The 18,831-nt window shown below is 42.5% G+C and overlaps 1 protein-coding gene across 1 annotated transcript in view; it reads right to left on the bottom strand.

Annotated features, from left to right (window-relative positions):
• LOC103199386 (proton-coupled amino acid transporter 1) overlaps positions 1-18,831 on the bottom strand; it is a 42,729-nt gene that overhangs the window by 9,998 nt on the left and 13,900 nt on the right. The window contains exons 2-9 of the mRNA XM_007943658.1: positions 18,158-18,248; positions 16,999-17,087; positions 16,479-16,574; positions 14,516-14,600; positions 13,910-14,128; positions 10,427-10,525; positions 6,633-6,799; positions 2,440-2,609 (exon numbers count right to left, since the gene is read on the bottom strand). Coding sequence (XP_007941849.1) covers positions 2,440-2,609; positions 6,633-6,799; positions 10,427-10,525; positions 13,910-14,128; positions 14,516-14,600; positions 16,479-16,574; positions 16,999-17,087; positions 18,158-18,248 — 1,016 coding nt within the window. The remainder of the gene's footprint in view (positions 1-2,439; positions 2,610-6,632; positions 6,800-10,426; positions 10,526-13,909; positions 14,129-14,515; positions 14,601-16,478; positions 16,575-16,998; positions 17,088-18,157; positions 18,249-18,831) is intronic.

Genomic DNA, 18,831 nt, shown 5'->3' with positions numbered 1-18,831 from the left:
TGGGCTGTTTCTACAGGCTCATTTAGGAGAGGGTCTGAAGGCCTGCCAAATAAAAGCTATAAAGCAGAAGCCACATTCTTCATTGGGATCACCTCTCTGGGGCTAGGAACTCTGAGATGGCCACCCTCCTCCCCAAGAAATCCTTAGAGTAGTGCTGTCCAGGATTAATCAGAAGCGTATGGAAGGCCCTCCCTTCCTGACCTCCAGTGAGTTCTTTACACACATAGGTCCAGAAGACTGGGCTCCCACACACTATCCTTGAAGTAAAATGAGAAATATGAGTTGCAGGTGGCTGTAAGAGGTTCATTCTAGGATAGGCCTTAGTCCACTACTGACTTTTTGCTCAAGTGGATGGAAAGAAAAGGTTGGCCTCTTGCCTGCCTTTCTCTCACTAGAAGTCAGCTCATAAAGCCATTTCTGATTTCCCAGACTATGAGCAAATGGCAGACAACATTCACATCTTTCATTCCTGAAACAATCCACACTGACCCAATTAAAAAAAAAAATCAGACACCTTTTCTTTATTGTAAAGACAGAAGCACAGATTGAGTAAGGAAATTCCCAGAGAAGTCTCAATACAACAAGCAAAAAGGTTCTTGTCCCCAGAGAAAAAACCTGAAGAAAATAAAGCTACACAGAGCCAGAAAAGAGAAATTTATGATTCAAATATTTCAATTTGGGAAGCAACTACAAATCTCTTAGAAATTTAAATTATATATTATAGACCAATAAGTCCAGGGGTTCTCTACTCTACCACAAAGGCTATTAAAAAAAAAAAAAAAAATTCTTTTTTTAACCAATAGTGAAAAAGGATGACACCCTGTCTCTCAACTCAACAAACACTCCTTGGGTTGGGATTAGGGAAGGGGCATAAAATGCAAAGTGATAAACACCTAGATTAATCATACAAACTTTTTAAAATATACATTTAGCAAAAGGAAACATCAAAAAATTTCTGGGACAGTATGAGAAAGGCTCAAAATTATACCCAGGGAAAAGACTAGCACACTGGAAAAATAATTATTTGACAAAACAAACCTGTACCTATATTCATTAAGGATATGGGTAAGATGGCTCTCTTAGACTTTTATTTTATATGGGATAGTTATTGCATATCTTTACTCTGAATTATCACCATTTCCTCAACATTACATACAGTATCTACCCTGTCTTCATCTCCCTGACCTTTAGAGTATTAAAAAGCCCCACGTGACTTGGCTACCACTGCCAACCACTTGGAAAGAGATCAGAATCTTGGATAGAGTGGGAGAAAAACGTAGAACAAAAGTCAAAATCATAAAAGATTAAGTTAAGTGGTCTGATAGAGACTGGTGAAACCCCTGAGGCTACGGCCCCTAGTCACCCTTTGGGCCTGGAACTGAACTCACTCCTGTGGCTTCCAGGCAAGCAATAGACAGGTCTATAGGGTGAATGATTACACCAGGAAGGTACACTCCTTAGAACAATCATCCATGGGATTGCATGGCTCAGGGGGCAGGAATGCATAGGAAAGAAGGGCACAAGGAAAAGGTATCCACAGGGAGGAAGTGGGAAGAGAACTGTTACATTATGGGGATTGCAATCAATGTCATGAAACAAAATGTGTATGAAACGTTGTATGGAGAATGAATTTGCTCCATAAACTTTCACCCAAATCATAATAAAACTAAAAACTGAAAAAAAATTCTCATGAAACTCAGAGTAGAACTGGCTCCACAGGATTTTCGATGGTTGCTGTATTTTGAAATTAGATCATCCTTTATTCTAACATGCTTCTGGGTGGATGCAAATCTTCAACTTTTTGGTTAGGAGCCAAACATGTTAACTGTTAACCACTCAGGGACTCCCTTTTGGAGTACCAAAAGAAAAAAAGAAAGAACCCACCAAACCCACCCCTATTTAGTTGATTCTGACTCGTAGAGACACAATGTGACAGAGTACAACTGCCTTATAGGATTTCCTAGGATATAAATCTTTACAGAAGCAGACTGCCACATCTTTCTCCCATAGAGCGGCTGGTGGGTTAAAACTACAAACCTTTCAGTTAGTAGCTGACAGCTTAACTACTAAACTCACTGCCATTGATTCTATTTCAACTCATAGCGACCCCTCCTTGGGTTTCCGAGGCAGTATCTCTACAGAAGTAGATTGCCCAGGAGTAGCTGGAGGGTTTGAACCACCAGCTTTCTGGTTAATAGTCAAATGCCTTAGGCACTACACCACCAGTGCTCCCTTATTCACTTAAGATGACTTCTACCATCTGGTTATACCTTAGCCCTGCAACCGAGATAATGGACCAAGATTTCTGTTCACACAGTATAGGCAGTTTCACCACAGCATATACACTTTCTTTCCCTGCCTCTTTCTCTTATGAAAGCGTTAGGAACTGGGCTTTCTTTGGAAAAAAACAAATAAGGCAATTATGTTGTCTCTACTCACATGTCAGGCAGACCAGGACCGTGCGGACAAATAGATCTACGACTAATTCACAATGCTCTGGTACTCGAGACACAAAAAAGGGAATGATGATCTCTGCAGGGACGTAGAACTGGAGGGCGTAGGTGAAAAAGATGCCAATGGAGTAGAGCAGCTTGACCGACTGGTACAACCTATAGAGAGAGCCAAGACACTCTGAAAATCGTGCACGTTGATCCCACTGCAATTTGGTGATAGCCGTCAGTTTCAATCGCACATGTCTAGGAATGTATCCTGAAGATACACTTGCACATGTGCACACAAACTTACATTCAAAATACTTCATTGGAGCTTTAAGTATGAAAGACTGAACAAAGCTTAAATGCTAATCAATAGGAAAGCGGTTAAATAAGTGATGGTGTTCCCACGCATATTACAAATAGGTGACAGAACTCTACCTGCTGTTATGGAATGATCTCCATGACACACAGTTAAGTGAACAAAATTAAGGGGCAGTACACTGTCTACAGTGTGCAACCATTTGCCTAAAAAAGGAAAGAGTGAAAACAACTGCCCCCCAGCACACACTATTACATTCTTACACATACTGAACATCTCCATAAGGACACACAAGAAATTGGTAACATGGCTGGTTGTCTTAGAAATGGACGGTTATGGAACTGGGGACTAAGGAAGAGGATGGAAACTTAATTTTCTCTGTATACCCTCTGAACAATTAGAATCTTTACCATAGGCATATATCCTTTTATAAACACAAAAATTAGAAGTGAAATGTAAGTGTGACAAGACTATTTATATCCTTCATATCTAAGTCAGTGCTCCCTTCTTTCATATCCAAGTCAGATGGCAGAAGGAGCAGAATCCGTCTTTTCATCCTACTGCAGCTGCCTTGGGAGCTCTGGTAACGTAGTGCCTAAGGCACTTGACTGCTAACCAGAAGGCTGGTGATTCAAACCCACCAGCCACTCCTCGGAAGGAAGGTTGGGCAATCTACTTCCATAGTGATACTGCCTCAGAAACCCAAGGAGGGGTCGCTATGAGTCAGGTCTGCCTCAATGACGCATAACAACAACAACAACAGATGCCTTCTTACCATCCCTTCATGTGTAGCTAGCTTCCCAGGGAGGCTGCCGACTCACCATTGGATATTCCTATTATCACCCCAGTGCCTAGGACTATGCAGAGTAGAAAAATGTCTGTGATTGGTCTGTACTTATAGATCTGACTTGAACATTAATGGGAAGGGACACTTTGTTCCAAAGCACAGTGCCACCTCAAATAAGACCTTCATGAATTAAGCAGAGAAAAACATCTGCTCTCTCCTTTTGGAAATCTATTTAAATGTAGCCGTTATATTTTGTGCATTATGTGCATTGAGTTTCTCTGTGATTGAGATTAGATGTTCTTATGATATGAGCAAGAGACCCCTTACCAGCTGCCGTGGAGTCGATTTCGACTCACAGTGACCCACTTTGTGTCAGAGTAGAACTGTGCTCCATAGGGTTTTCAATGGCTGGTGTTTAGGAAGTAGATCACCAAGCCTTTCTTCAGAGGCCTCAAGGTGGATGCAAACCTCCAGCCTTTTGGTTAGCAGCTGAGCTCATTAACCATTCTCACTAGTCAGGAGAACACCATGGGAAAGGTTGAGTTTGATCAAAAGGTTTTACTTGCTCCAGGAACAGATAATAAAAACTCTTTGGAGAAACCAGCTGGCGACTTTATAATTAGATTCAGCACATCACTAGAGCCTTCTGTTGTGCTGTGGAGTCTAGAGTCGGGATAGTCATCTGCAGGGACAGCCAAATAAATCACACTCTGGGAGAACAACTAGGGCAGCTGTGTTTGGGTGTCAGAGGAAAGAAGACAGATGCTCAGCTACGGCTTCAGGATACGTGGGCTGCTTCTGCTGCTCCCGATCCATTTATTTTCTGGGGAATGGTGACACCTGACTGTCCTTCTTGAAAGGCAGGAGCACTTTGAAATTGAAAAACAGGCACCAGAAGGAGAGCGAATGGCTGTTTCTGAAAATGATGGCCCGTTTCGGGACTTTCTCTTGTCTGGCCATGTAGCAAACTTAGTCTGTAAGCCCCTGCTGATGAGGGCATCCTGGGCTAAAGGTTGGTATACCACACAAATATTTTCCTCAATTTTTTCAGTCTGTCTTCGCCCATGGTTTTACTAATCAGAGCTCTGAAAACCAAACCACGCAGATCACTGAGGCTGCACTGAAAGGTGGTTCTGACCCTCAGGGCAGTCAGCAAGCTTCTCAGTGACTCCTAACAGCTCCTCTCCACAGTGAAATACTACCTTCAAAACAGAATTGTTCCTTAAGACACACCCTATGACAGCTACCATTTTAGGAAGTATTTTAGCGTGTCTCAGTGTTTCCCTACAACACATCAACCAACAGTTACTGAGAGTGAGGTACAAAAGGCTCCCCATAGCCCTAATCCACCATGAGATGCTCTCTCCTTAAAATCAGGCCTGCGACTGCCAAGGGCGAGAGACAGCAGATGCTGGTCGCCAGATGCAGATTTTGTCTCCTCTCTCCCCACCTATCTGGACTAGTTTAAAGCGAATTCACTGGATAAGTGCATTCCAGGATCAGAATTTCCAGGGAGAAGTGGCTTATCACTTAGCTGTATCTAAAGGATTCAGCATCAGCCTCCATGAGAATTAGTGCATCTAACACAGAGTCAAATTCAAGGCAGCACCATGCTTATCCATACACCTATATGGCATCACAACATTCTTTCTCATGCATATCATTTGGTCTTCATCACAATCTTGGGGGGATGAAATAATTATACCTGGTTCCCAGAAGAGAGAATTAAGGCAGTGAGAGGCCAAATGACTGGTCCAAAGCCACACAGCTAGAATGTGGAAGCTGCCTCCTGATAATGTTGCTTCATCTATAAAATGCTTCACAGGTGTAGTCCTCCTTATCATTCACAACTCATTCTTGAGGTAAGTATCTTGTGCCAGGCATTGCACAAGACACTGGGATACAAGGTGAACAAGACTGTTCCTGCCCTCACAGGGCTTACAGTTTAGGGAGGTTACAATAATCGACGGCATATAACAACAACAACAACAACACAATACAAGTAAGCAGGCACTCACAACACAGTGGAGTAAAAATGAGGATAGGTGAGTACAGGGTGCTGTGGGAGTACAAAGCAGGGGCATTTAACCTAGACTTGAAGATGCAGGGATGGCATATCAAGAGGAAGTTTCTCAAAAAGAATAAACTAAGCTATGCTAAGCCCTCCTGGCTGAGTAGGATTTATGTGGGGAGAGCACTAGAGGAGGAAAGGCCTTGGCAGCTGTGTTAAGGGTTTTGTTTTTATCTTAGGAGCACAGGCAAGTTTTTGAGGTTTAACAAGGGAATGCATGATTGGATTGAGGGCAGCAAGGTGGAGAACAGAGTTAGGGAAAGAGTAAGACTTAGGCATGGAGACCAGTCAGCAGGCGGGCAGGTGGGCAGCAGTGAGGGATGGTGGGGGCATAGGGGCTAGTTATAGCAGTAGGCTAGCGTGAAGTAGGCTGATTTAGGAGACAATTAGATATCTATATGGGATCAAATTGACAGTAGCAACTCAAAAGGTTAGAAAGGAGGCTTAGGGAGCAGTGAGTGTATGTCAACGAGGGAAGACAATTCGGAAATAGGGAGTAAGAATGGTTGAACAACTTAAAGACTAATCAGTGTCACTGAAGTGTACATGTAGAAGTTGTTGAACTGGTGGATTTTTTTTTTCACATTAGAATATTTCACCATATCCTCTTAAAGAAACAACGTTAGTTATCTGGTATTTGGTTTAAAACCATTAAAATGGCCTACTTTGGTGTATAGAGGCAGACTTACAATGACCACAAGTTCATCTAAATATCTTGTCTACTTATCAAGTAATTTTTTTTAAGGACACTGTGTATTGCCAAGCATTGTCAATCCATTAAGTACTTCAAATCTGTCCAGCTGTCCAAAACCCATTGCCATCAATTCTGACTTACAGTGACCCTATAGGACAGAGTAGAACTGTCCCTGAATTGGTGTATGTTTTGCCGTGTATATTTTCAACAACAATAACAAAATTTTAAATAAGAGATATTTCGGAGGAAGAATCCACATTAGGATCCATCCCTTTTTAAAAAACTCTGAAGCGTTTCCAAGCATCCTTTCATCCATTCCCACATACCAGCAGTTGGGCAGGTTGAGGGTTATGCTGCCTTGGATGTGAGGTCCAAATTGCAGGTACCCCAGGCACCCCAAGCTGATGTACAGGGCAGTGATGATGGCCATCCCCCCATACAGGATGAAGGGGAATTTCTGAGGATCCTTCATTTTGTTTTCCAGGGGCAGAACCTATGAGAGAGTAGTAAGACAGGAGAGAAAGCACATTAAAAAAAAAAAAAAAAAGCAAAATTAATAGCGAACAAAAAAATATTAATATCCTCAGAAAAAAGTAACTTCTTTATTCCCAGTGTATCGTCAAAAGCAAATCTGTGTCCTTTACCAACAACCAAACAAAAGTTGCTTCATTAGAACTTATTCTCCCAGGAGCTAGAGAAGGCCCTGGAGCCCACTGTCTGAGCCCAGAAGTCTTGAGACATAAAGGTGGGAAGGACAGGCCTGCTCCTGGCCAGGTCAGTGAGCTGTTCTCCTGCTGTAGGAGCCCTGTCAGTTGGGGGTGATCTTTGCTCTATCAGTCAGTTGCATGGCAACCTCTCTCACCATGCCCATCAGGCTTGAATGGGAACAGGACGCTGTGATGGCACAGGCTGGCTGAACCCAACTGAGATAACAGCTCCCTGCAAACCCATCCAAAGAGTGAGAAAGGCAAGTCGGGGAAAAGTGCCACTGTAGTTCCCAGAAACAGTGCCCTTCCCTCAGTAAAGGCAGGCACCAGGGGAGACATGTTAAATCTCTGAGTTAGAAAAACTGAGGTGGGGAGGTGGCATGACTTAATAGTCATGTCTGACTCAGGTCCATAACAAAGCCTCATTTCCAGAGTCCTATTTCAAACCACTGAGGCTTGCTGCTTCCTTCCTCATAACAAAGGACATTCTTTAACTTTAGCGCAAGAAAAACACAAAGCAAACCAAACTCATTGATATTGAGACAATTCGGATTCATAGCAACCCTACAAGACAGGGTAGACTTGCTCCTAGGGTTTCCAAGGCCGTAAATCTTCACAGAAGCAGACTGCCTCATCTTTCTCCTGTGGAGCAGCTAGTAAGTTCGAATCCCTAACCTTTTAGTTAGCAGCCAACCACTTTAACCACCACACTACCAGGGTTCCTAGCAAAGAAACAAACAAAAACCCAATCCATTGCCATCAAGTTGATTCCAATTCATAATGACCCTATAAGACAAAGGAGAACTGCCCCATTGGGCTTCCATGGCTATAAATCTCTACAGCAGCATCTTTCACCAGCAGAACAGCTGGGGGTTTGAACTGCCGACCTTTTGGTTAGCAGCCAAATACCTTAACCACTGAGCCACCAAAAGTCCTTGTTGTTGTTGTTGTTGTTGTGTGCCCTCAAGTCAGACCTGACTCATAGCAACTCCTCCTTGGGTTTCCAAGGCAGTTATCACTATGGAAGTAGATTGCCCAACTTTCCTTCTGAGGGGTGGCTGGTAGGTTTGAACCACTAGTCTTCTGGTTAGCAGTCAAATGCTTTAGGGCACTATGCTACCAGAGCTCCTAAACTCCTTAGGCAAGGAAAAAAAAACCTCAAAAACCAAACTTACTTCTGTCCAGTCATTTCTGATTCATAGCAACCATTCCTTGGGTTTCTGAAGCAGTGTCTCTACTGAAGTAGATTGCCCAATCTTGCTTCCGAGGAGTGGCTGGTGTGTTTGAACCACCAGCCTTCTGGTTAGCAGTCAAGTGCCTTAGGCACTATGCTAAAAAAGGCCCTCTTATAAAGATGAGCTCATTTAGGAACAAAGCAAATGGCAGGTATGACCATGATTATGTTCACAAGTGCTACCAACTGGCTCTGGTACAGCTGACAAGGAAAAGCAACACAGTGCAATGTCTACCCCACAGACTGCCTTTGAGATTGGCATTACATCATTTTCTTTGAGTGTCTGCAGCTGTGAAGGAGAGTGCTCTATGCCAGCCACACAGCCCTGCACACAGCTGGCACGAGGATTCAAGGGGTACCATAACTCTCCCATTGCCATTGGCCCTCAGGGCCTCCCCCACCCCCACACCAGTTCAGGGATCTTAGGCATCACTTAATCCTCATCAACTAGAAGTTTCTATACTTATCCTTCAGTTTCCTTCACATCAAGAGTATAAAGAAACAGAGGGCAGGGAGCCCATGTCCTCTATGTTCTGTCAGACCTAGAGCAGCAGCATCAATACCCAAAGGACATGATGAACACACCATCAGCAGCTGGGCCCCTTACCCTGACCCACTGAAAATACTTCAATCCAAATCTAAGGTTCCAATTAGCAATGTTCCCTCCTATAGTAAAAATAGAAAACACAAAGAAGTCTTAAAAGAAGAGATAATTATGTTTACGTAATGACTGTATCCAAGCCATGGCTAATGAAATGAAGCAAAGAACAACTTCTGCACAGGAAAACTGATAAATTTAGTACCACATTCCTTAAAAACACAGGATCTCTGACATCTTCCCACATACACTGTTTAAGCCCTAAGTACTTGGGACTTTGCTTCTCACTGTTAAAATACAGGCCCACTCAGGTCTCCACCCCAGCAGCAAGGAACCCAACTATGTGTGTGCATCAGGGTGAAGCACTCTCTGAGGGCAAAGAGAAGCCCCAGAAAGAGCACAGAGGAAGAATGATTTGTACTCAATCATGACCGAAGGGTGATAGTTTACTTAGAAAGCCTCCTCTAGGATGTCAGAGCCTTACCACATTCCTTAAGTACACCAGGGTGATTCCTCAGGATTCTGACAGAAAAAAAAAGTCCAGCTTCTAGGTTTTTGTAAAAGTATGAAAGGCAATAGGGAAGTCAAACAAGGAAAGAAAGGAATGCCATGGAAGGAGAAGGTTCTTCCCATTTCCTCAGTCCTCGGTCACCAGAACTAACAATTTTCCTCAGAGAATAATTCTGGACCTTCATTATGAAAAATATAAATTAAATTAGGTACAATTGAGTGGCACATTCCTCTCTTTAGGAGAAGAATTAGGTGAGGTCACAGCAACAATGGGGGGAAGCTGAGCCAGGAGCAAAGGTGACTCATTTACACATAGAAAATACACAACACCAATGTTCCATGACAGAGGAATTATTCATGTTTATTGATTGAATAACTCAGTTAATAATATTTTAATAACCCAAAACCAAAACCAAAACCAAACTCACTACCGTTGAGTTGAATCTGACTCATAGCGACCCCTCCTTAGGTTTCCGAGGTGGTATCACTACAGAAATAGATTGCCCAACCTTCCTTCCGAGGAGTGGCTGGTGGGTTTGAACTGCCAGCCTTCTGGTTAGCAGTCAAATGCCTTAGGCACTATGCCACCAGAGCTTTCATGTGTCCAATGCCCTAGGCACTACACCACCAGAACTACCATGTGTCAAGGACTATGCAAAGCACTTTATATGTATCATCTCATTTAATCCTAGCAACTAAATTATTAAGCCCACTTTTCAGAAGCAATGAAAACTCAGAGAGGTTTAGGCCTTGCCCAAGGTTTCATAAGCTAATGGCAGAGCCAGGACTTACACCCAAGTCAGTCTGACTCAGGACTCTGCATTTCTAATTGCCATGCACATATAAGTGTGCACTGGAGGGGTTTTCAATGTAAACATTTAAAAATTACATACTTTATCTTCAAAACTTGGAAAATATCAATAGAAATTCCTACAACATTGTTCCCTAATTGGCCAGAAAGTCTCAGAAGATAATTTCTAACAGCATTTCCTTAGCATTCCTTGAAGCAGACTTCTAGAACACTAAGGGCACCAGAGAACACTCAGGCTCAAATTATAGTGCAAATCTTACCATGCCAATGCCTTCAAATGCAAAAATGGCCGTGCCAAAGAAAAGAGGGTAGGTATTCCAGGGTGCCACCAAGGGGAGGTGACTGGGGTTTGGGATGCTCTGAAAGAAAGAAAACAGAAAAGAAAACCAAAAGCTATAAAGAAATTTGAACCTCAAATCAGAGACGTCATACCTTTTTGTAGATCCAAGATTCTCTGAAAAGGGAAAGTATGATACCGGACATATGAATTGGAAGCATAAAAGCTTTGTACTTTTTTCAGGCTGAGAAAATCCTATTTGCTTTGGTGAAAGACTGTCCAATGGTTCAACTGATTTGTACCAATTCCATCATGAATGACAAAGCAAAACAGGAACAGATGACATTTTTTTAAAATTGACAAATTTTTAAAATTTAAGTGATCTGGAATGCTAACAATAACGAGAAAAATCACTAGACAAAAATAGGATACTCAGAAGAGACATCCTGAGCCCTTTCAGGAGCCTGATTCTTGACCATGGATTATTGCCAGGACTGTGGAGAGAAGCACCATTGACAGCCATTTTTGAGACTGGTCGGCCCGATTTCCACTCAGTTGGTCAATAGATTTGGTTGCCAGGCAACATGCATGCTGCCCTTGCTGCCTAAGAGGGAGACTAAGGTTTTAGCAGAGCTTTGGAATGTAATTTTTCCCATTCCACTTAGCATTTCAGTTCAAACACATTTTAAAAACTCAGGTCCATTCTGCTGTCGCTTCTTCAGTCATGACTGAACTGGGTTGAACCAGTTCAAAACCCTGCAAAAAACATAAATGTTAGAACTTGGTAAAATAGTCACATTATTTTGTTGTGGTTATGTGCCATTGAGACAAACCTGATTCACAGTGACCCCTCTTTTGGGTTTCTGAGGCAGTATCACTACAGAAGTAGATTACTCAACCTTCCTTCCGAGGAGTGGCTGGTGGGTTTGAACCACCGGCCTTCTGGTTAGCAGTCAAGTGCCTTAGGCACTACGCTAGCAGAGCTCCTAGGCACATTATTTTACTAGTAGGGAAAAAAAAAAAAAATAAAAAGTTTAACAAAGTTACTGAAAACAACTTGAATGCTCCCAAACAAGTGAATGGCTCAGTAATTACCAAACCTCAACTGTACTATGGAATATTGTGTACTCTTAAAAAAGTAAAAATTGGAATAACTAGAAAGGACATGAAAAACCTATTTATTCAATAATACTGAAAAATATATATATATGTATTTTTAATAATTTATATGTTCACTATGAGGACAATTAAATAAACACTCCACAAAATAAAGCTGAAAAAAAGTAGTGGATTTTTAGATTAGCTCTTTGTCTTTTCTCTTTTTTTGTTTCCATCAATGAGTCTACACACCTGAAAAATACTAGTAATAGACACATGGAACATTTTAAGAAATAGCAAAAGGAACATTAAAAAACATCAAGCAAATTAAAAAAAAAACAAACAAGGTAATTGCTAACTGCGGGCACAATGCAGTGTGGTACAAGCAAGGAAGCTCAGTCACAGATCCTCCTCAGCTCACCAGTGAACAACTCTTACCACTGGCAGGTGGCCTTGGAGGAGCAGCATGGCCATGGGAGGGCAGTGCAGAGGCTGTCGTCCTTTTAGAATTTGGCTTTTTAAACTGTGTGCATAAATCACTTTGATGAAAACAAATTTGTTTTTAAATCTACCTTTCAAAATGTCTTAAAATGGACTTAACTATATCAGTGTTTATTGTAAATACAGCACAAGATTACAATATGATATATGTAGGGCAATATAAATATGAGTGTGGCAGGATAATATTGTTGTTGTTATGTGCCATCGAGTCAGACCTGTCTCATAGTGACTCCTCCTTGGGTTTCCCACGCAGTATCACTATGGAAATATATTTCCCAACCTTCCTTCCGAGGAGTTGCTGGTGGGTTTGAACCGCCAGCCTTCTGGTTAGCAGTCAAGTGCCTTAGGCACTGCGCTACCAGAGAATAATATTAGGTGAACAAAAAGGAATCTATTATTAACTTTTGCATGGAGGCTACCTTTCACTTTTTTTGGGGGGTAGGAGTGGGTGTAGGTTACTCTTTGAAAGACTTCAAAACAACTCTACTATAATCTAGGAGCTCTGGTGGTGCAGTGGTTTAGTGCTCGATTGCTAACCATAACATCGGTGGTTTGAATTGACTAGCTGCTCCATGGGAGAAATATGGGGCAGTCTGCTTCCATAAAGATTTACAGCTTTGGAAACCCTATGAGGCAGTTCTACTCTGTCCTGTTGTTGTTGTTGTTATGTGCCGTCGAGTGGGTCCCGACTCATAGCGAACCCTCCTTGGGTTTCTGAGGCAGTATCACTACGGAAGTAGATTGCCCAACCTTCCTTTCGAGGAGTTGAACCGCCAGCCTTCTGGATGGCAGTCAAGTGCCTCAGGCACTATGCTACCAGAGCTCCTTACTCTTTCTTATAGGGTTACTGTGAGTTGGAATTGACCTAATGGCAGTGGGTTTGGTGGTTTTTTTTGGGGGGGTGAGGTACTCTAAAGGGAAGTCCCTGGGTGTTTAAGGGTTAACGCATTTGGCTGCTAACCAAATGGCTGGCATTCACAGGCCTTTCTCCCATTCCCTCCCCCCAAAATAAAACATGTATTTAATGCTTCTAAAAATACTTCTGAAGAAGAGTCAAAATCTGCCACCCAGATGACTGACCATGATAAGGAAAAATCAGTAAATGCCCACTGAGTACAATGTTATCCTAGTTCATTATATCATTTCCTCAGTACAGAAGTCTCTGCTTTTTATGACCTGTCGCTCTCCTAGAAACCACATCAGGGAGTAACTGGCTCGCTGCAAAGCAGACTGCATGGAAATGAGGTGCTGTTAGCTGTCAGAGTGACCAGAATGAAACAGATTGACACACCCAGTGTTGACCAGGACAGGAAAACAGACACTCTCACATACTGGCAGAGGGGCTATACATAAAATCAGTAAACAGTTTTAAAGTACTGTCTTCCTTCTGCCAGGTGGCTGCTGGGTTGAACTGCCAACCCTCTGGTTAGCAGTCAAAGGCTTTAGGCACTGAGCCACCAGAGCTCTGTTATCTTCAATATTCTTCTCAATTTTCCAAGTTTATACAACAATAATGCATTAACTATTTAATCAGAAAAAGTCTAAATCAGTGATTTCAATGGGGGTGATTCTGCCCCTCTGGGAGCACTTGGCAATATCTAGAAACACTTTTGGTTGTCACAGTTGGTGGAGGGTGCTACTAGCTCTAATGATAGAGACCAGGGATGCCGCTAAACATCCTACAGTGCACAGGAAAGCCCCCATAACAAAGACTCATGCGGCCAAAACAGTGCCAACGTGGAGAAATCCTAACCCAAATATTAACACATAAGTAACAGATACCTATCTATGTTATAATTGTTTTCTTTGTCCCTTTGATTATTTAAAGTGGGGGGGGGGTGCACAGGGGAAGAATCTGGGCTCCTACCTGCACAATGAACTGGTAGATCATGACCAGGCTGACCAGCATGGTGATGTTGGCCAACAAGGAGAAGATGGACAGGGCTCGGAGGTTCCTGACGAAAACCAGCAGCACCAGGAAAGGCAGGAAGCTGAGCATGTAGAGTCGTGAGTCCATGGTGGGGGTCAGAATTACTGTCTCATTGTTGTGGCAGTTGTTGGTGGTCCCATTGGCTGCTTCTATCACCTACAATGAGGGAAAGAGGGAAAAAGAGTCAAAGCCTTTCAAACAACAAAGGCCTCTCACTGGATGAAATTCTTGACTGAGGCCCCAATGTACGGAACAGGCCTCACAGAAGTCTGTGGTCAGTGAACTTTGTTTGGAGAGCTTCATGAGTATCATCAGCAAACCAACTGTCTGCAGTGGGTTTGATTTAATCTACGTAAAGACAGGAGGATGAACAAGACATCTTGAGATTTCTCTAAGCCCTAGGTCTTTAGATGAGAACCGAGCAAAAGACACTGTTCTATATAAAGTGTTAAAATCTTAATTCTTCTGTTAATTTAAACTGGAATTCTAAACTGAAATTCCACTCATCTCTTGCCATTCTCTCTTTCTTTATCTGGACCCTACCTGTTTAAAGTTGTCAGCCAGGAATACAAAATACACACAGCAAAATCCCAGCTGAGTGACAATCAAGAAGAAGTCCACAATGTGCCTGAAGATGAGAAGGAAGGAATACAAAGATCATTATATTAAAACCAAGACTTCCAGAGGGAAAAGTGTTTATAACAGTGCTTTTACCCAAGTCATCAAAGACCCTTCCCACCGGGTGACATGGATAAGCATGCCCTGGTAGAGAAACTGTGCTCAGTGCTACCAGTCTAAAAGTTTCAGAGAAAGGTGAAGGAGACGTTATCTGTGTGGTTTCTGAGGACCCTTTCCTGGCTTCTTGTCTAGAATGCTACTAAAGTCAGGAAATCCCAAGACTTGGACAAGCAGAGCATAGTACAAACACCAGGATCACTCCCAAGCCCCTCGGCCTCCTCCCTATCCACCTGCCCACCTGTCCCATCGCATCTACTTTTCTAAAGCTACTGGGAGCCCTCCATGTAAGAGACCAGAAGTGGACCCATTCCCTGTCTCTTTCTATAACTGAGATTCAAGAGTCAACCTACTCTCACATAAGTACACAGAAACAGATATACCAAAATAGATTGCTGGCTGAAGCACTGTTATTACAACAGCTGGTAACAACCTAAAGGGCCATCAAAAGGAAAATGATTAAATTATAGACTATTCTTAAATGGAACATTATACAGCCATTAAAAAGAATAAGTTAAATCTCTATGTGCTGATAGAAAAGAATGTCTAAAACATTTAAGCGAAAAAAAGCAAGTCTCAAAACAGTATGCACAGTATGTCAATTTGTGTTAAAAAAAATTAAGAACATGTATATGTTTCTTTATGTACAGATAATTCCAAAAGGATATGCATGTAACTGTGACTGGCATTTACTTTCATTTTATGTCCTTTCATCTTGTTTGAATTTTTTTTTTCCCCTAACCACGATTACATTTTATTAAAGGGTGGGAAGGAGGGAAGGAAGGAGGGACAAAGGAAAGAAGAAAAGGAAGGAGGGGAAGGTGGAGGGAGGGTGGGAGGGAGGAAGGGTGATCAATTAACTAACTGATCAGTCTGAGGTGGTCACTGGCAATCTGGCTTCTCCCAGTCAAAGAAAATAATTTTGCTGAAAGAAGTATGTAAACTGCATCACTATAAGGGAAGGTAAAAGTATTTTCTACGACTACAAAAATTAACTTCTTTAGAAACATAGTTTTAATGTGATTTAATTTAAAGAAAAAAAAAAGGATTCAGCCTTTGATATTAATTCTCTCAAACTAAATATATTATTTTTTCAAATAAGAATCAAAAAGTAGACGATTTCCCTCTAGGTAACAGAAAAACTACCACAGAAGAAATTTCCACATATTCTCCACCTCCTGAAATGTCACTTTACCTAACAAAGCCCTTGCTCTATCTTGTTCCAGCTCAACTCCTCCTGGAAGCCTTTCCTTCTCCTGTCCAGCAGTCCCACCCTTAAGCACCTACCATGTGCACCTCTCATCTAGTACAGTGGGACAAGATAATCGTTAAAGTGCCTCCTGCTCTGAGAGCCTGGGCTGCACGTCTATCTCCTGATACTCTCTTCTTGTTGGTATACACTATGACTGATCTCTTGTATAGTTCCCTAGCTCCCACACAGCTTTATCCTTACACATAGACTACAAAACCCTGGAGGGCAGGGACCAATATTTTACCTCAGGTAATCCTCCCCTCCCTACACCTAGAATTGTTTTGTGTCCTTAGAGAGTCTTCAGGCCAGGCTCTTCATTTTATTGATGAGGAAACTGAGGCCCAGAGAAGGGAGCAATTACACAGCTTATCACCAGCAGAGCTGAGCTAGAACATTAAGTCCTATTCCCCAAACAATGCATTTTCCACCATTACATATACTGTCTCCTACATCTTACCTCCCTATCTGAAGGCCTCCGCACTGGAAAGCTCAGTTGAAATGAAAGAGGAAACCAGTTACCTTCCCCAGTGGGAGTGGTTCCGTAGCCAGGAGATGGGGCTAGATTCTAGTCCATACATCACTGTATCCCCATAGTCCACAAAGGGTTTGTTCAGTCTGGGAGAAGGGGAGGGAGAGAGGAAGGGCAGAGTGTGTGGGTTAGTGTGTGGTAAGATGAGAGAATAAACAGGACAGTCCCCTGTCACCCTGGAGATACCACTCTGAGTCCTGTATCTAATGCGTTCAAGGATCCGAGGTGTTAAGTCAACAGCAGTTACTTTCGTTATAATTAACAACCATCTGGTAGAATCATTTCAATGTAAGTATTACAAGGCAGAACAAATTAGAATGTGGTCTCTATCTTCTGGAGCTATAAAAGAAGACAAGAACAACCAGGGGAAGGCAGTGCCGCAATAATGAGCAGCCATCTTCAGCTAGTGTGCAGAGGATGAGTGAGCTGCATAAATGGTCACTTCCAGTGTTAGTGACTGAGCCCAGAAGGACTATTTGTTGCTGGGATGGTGGCTCAGACGACTCTCACCTGTGGCAGAAATGGTGCGCACATTTCACCAGGATACCCATGCAGTGCACGGCCACGATGCCTATCACCAGCAGGCTGAGGGGACCCATCTGGGGACAGGTGTTGCAGAAAAGAAGGGGAGAGACAGGCAGGTAGGATTAGAAGTGAGCCCAAGAGAGACTGAATTTGCAAGCGATTAAAATGCTACTAAGACATTTTCTAGAGACAGAGTTTCTGGCTCAGCATTGTTATTATTGTTAGGTGCTGGCGAGTTGATTCCGACTCATAGCAACCTTGTAAGACAGAGTGGAAGTGTCTCAGAGAGTTTCCTAGTCTGTAATCTTTACAGAAGCACATCCTCAGGGCTTTTCTCCTACAGAGCAGCTGGCTGGTTTGAACTCCCAACCTTTCAGTCAGCAGCCGAGCGCTTAACCACTGCACCACCAGGGCTCCTTCTGGCATAGCACTAGAAAGTGAAATGGGATCATGGAGATTTAGCTCTGTGAGATGGGCACTATCTGAACCCTAGCATGCCTTCAAGATATGTCTGTTATGAGACGGTGCTGCAAATCAGCAGAATGGAAGGCTCCTGTGACTCTCGGGAAGAAGAGTAGGTTGAGGCATGTGCGATGGAAGGGGAACGCTGTCTTTAGAGCAATGCCAGACCAATAAAGATGCTTGATTAACATTAAGGTTAAGGGCTATTCAAATCTCTGAGCTATGTCCCAGTCTTAGGAGAAACCGGAATGGTACTATTGGGAGTGAATCATAAAAAGCCATAGTAAGATTCTCAGAGTTGGCCATTTAGGGATGGGGCCTGGAAGGACTGTGTATAAAGCAGACAGACTACTGTTACTAAACCATTAGTTAGTATTACCGAGGGAAACTACTTGAGTCATTTTAAGTACATTCTTCCTGAACATAGTGAGCTCCGTGAGGGCAGGAATCTTTGCCTATTTTGTTCATTGAGAGATATTCTAAGATTCTAGAACAGTGCTAGGCACAAAGGAAGCCCTCAATAAATACCTTCAGATGAATGTATATCTGAATTTTGCTTTTTCTAAACTGCATTTAAAAAAAAAAAAAAAACTTTTCCATCTTAAAATGTTTTAAATGAAAACAAAACCAAAATAATCTGTAATTTATCACCACAATTCCTTCCACTGATGAAGATCCTTACCAAGATGCCTGCATTTTTCACTGCCAAAGGCAGCCCCAGAAGTCCTGTGCCAATGTTGCCTTTTAACAGGTGGATCAAGGTCTGGAACCATCTGAAGTGGAAAGAAGAAGTGAGACACAGGAATGTTAACAATAATACCTAACGTTTATTAACAATGCTAAGCACTTTTTAAAATAACCTGCAATATGGAGACGACACAATTTTGCTTGCTGAAAGTGACCATGACTTGAAGCAGTTACTGATGAAGATTAAAGACTACAATCTCAGTATGGATTATATCGCAACATAAAGAAAATGAAGAGTTCTGGCAAGATGGCGGACTAGGCAGAAGGACTGCACAGACCCTCTTCAACTAAGAAAACGGAAATGAATTAACAGACACAGAAGATAATCTTGGACCCCTGAGCCTTGAAGGGAAAGATACAAAAGTGGACTAAACCCCAACTAGCAGAAGAATTTACGTGAAAATACCAAAAAAGGAGACACATGGAGTTGCGGTCTGGCAGCAACAGACGGCTTGGAGATTCCTGAGTGGTGGTTGTCATTGCTATGTGCCGTCGAGTTGGTCCCAACTCGTAGCAACCCCTCCTTGGGTTTCTGAGGCAGTATCACTACAGAAGTAGGATTGCCCAGCCTTCCTTCTGAGGAGTGGCTGGTGGGTTTGAACCACCAGC

This window comes from Orycteropus afer, unplaced genomic scaffold (assembly GCF_000298275.1).
Source record: "Orycteropus afer afer isolate SDZICR_OR568_19922 unplaced genomic scaffold, OryAfe1.0 scaffold00110, whole genome shotgun sequence".
Lineage (NCBI taxonomy): Eukaryota > Metazoa > Chordata > Mammalia > Tubulidentata > Orycteropodidae > Orycteropus > Orycteropus afer.
Note: the sequence above shows the minus strand (reverse complement) of the source record. Positions and strands in the feature narration are given on the sequence as shown.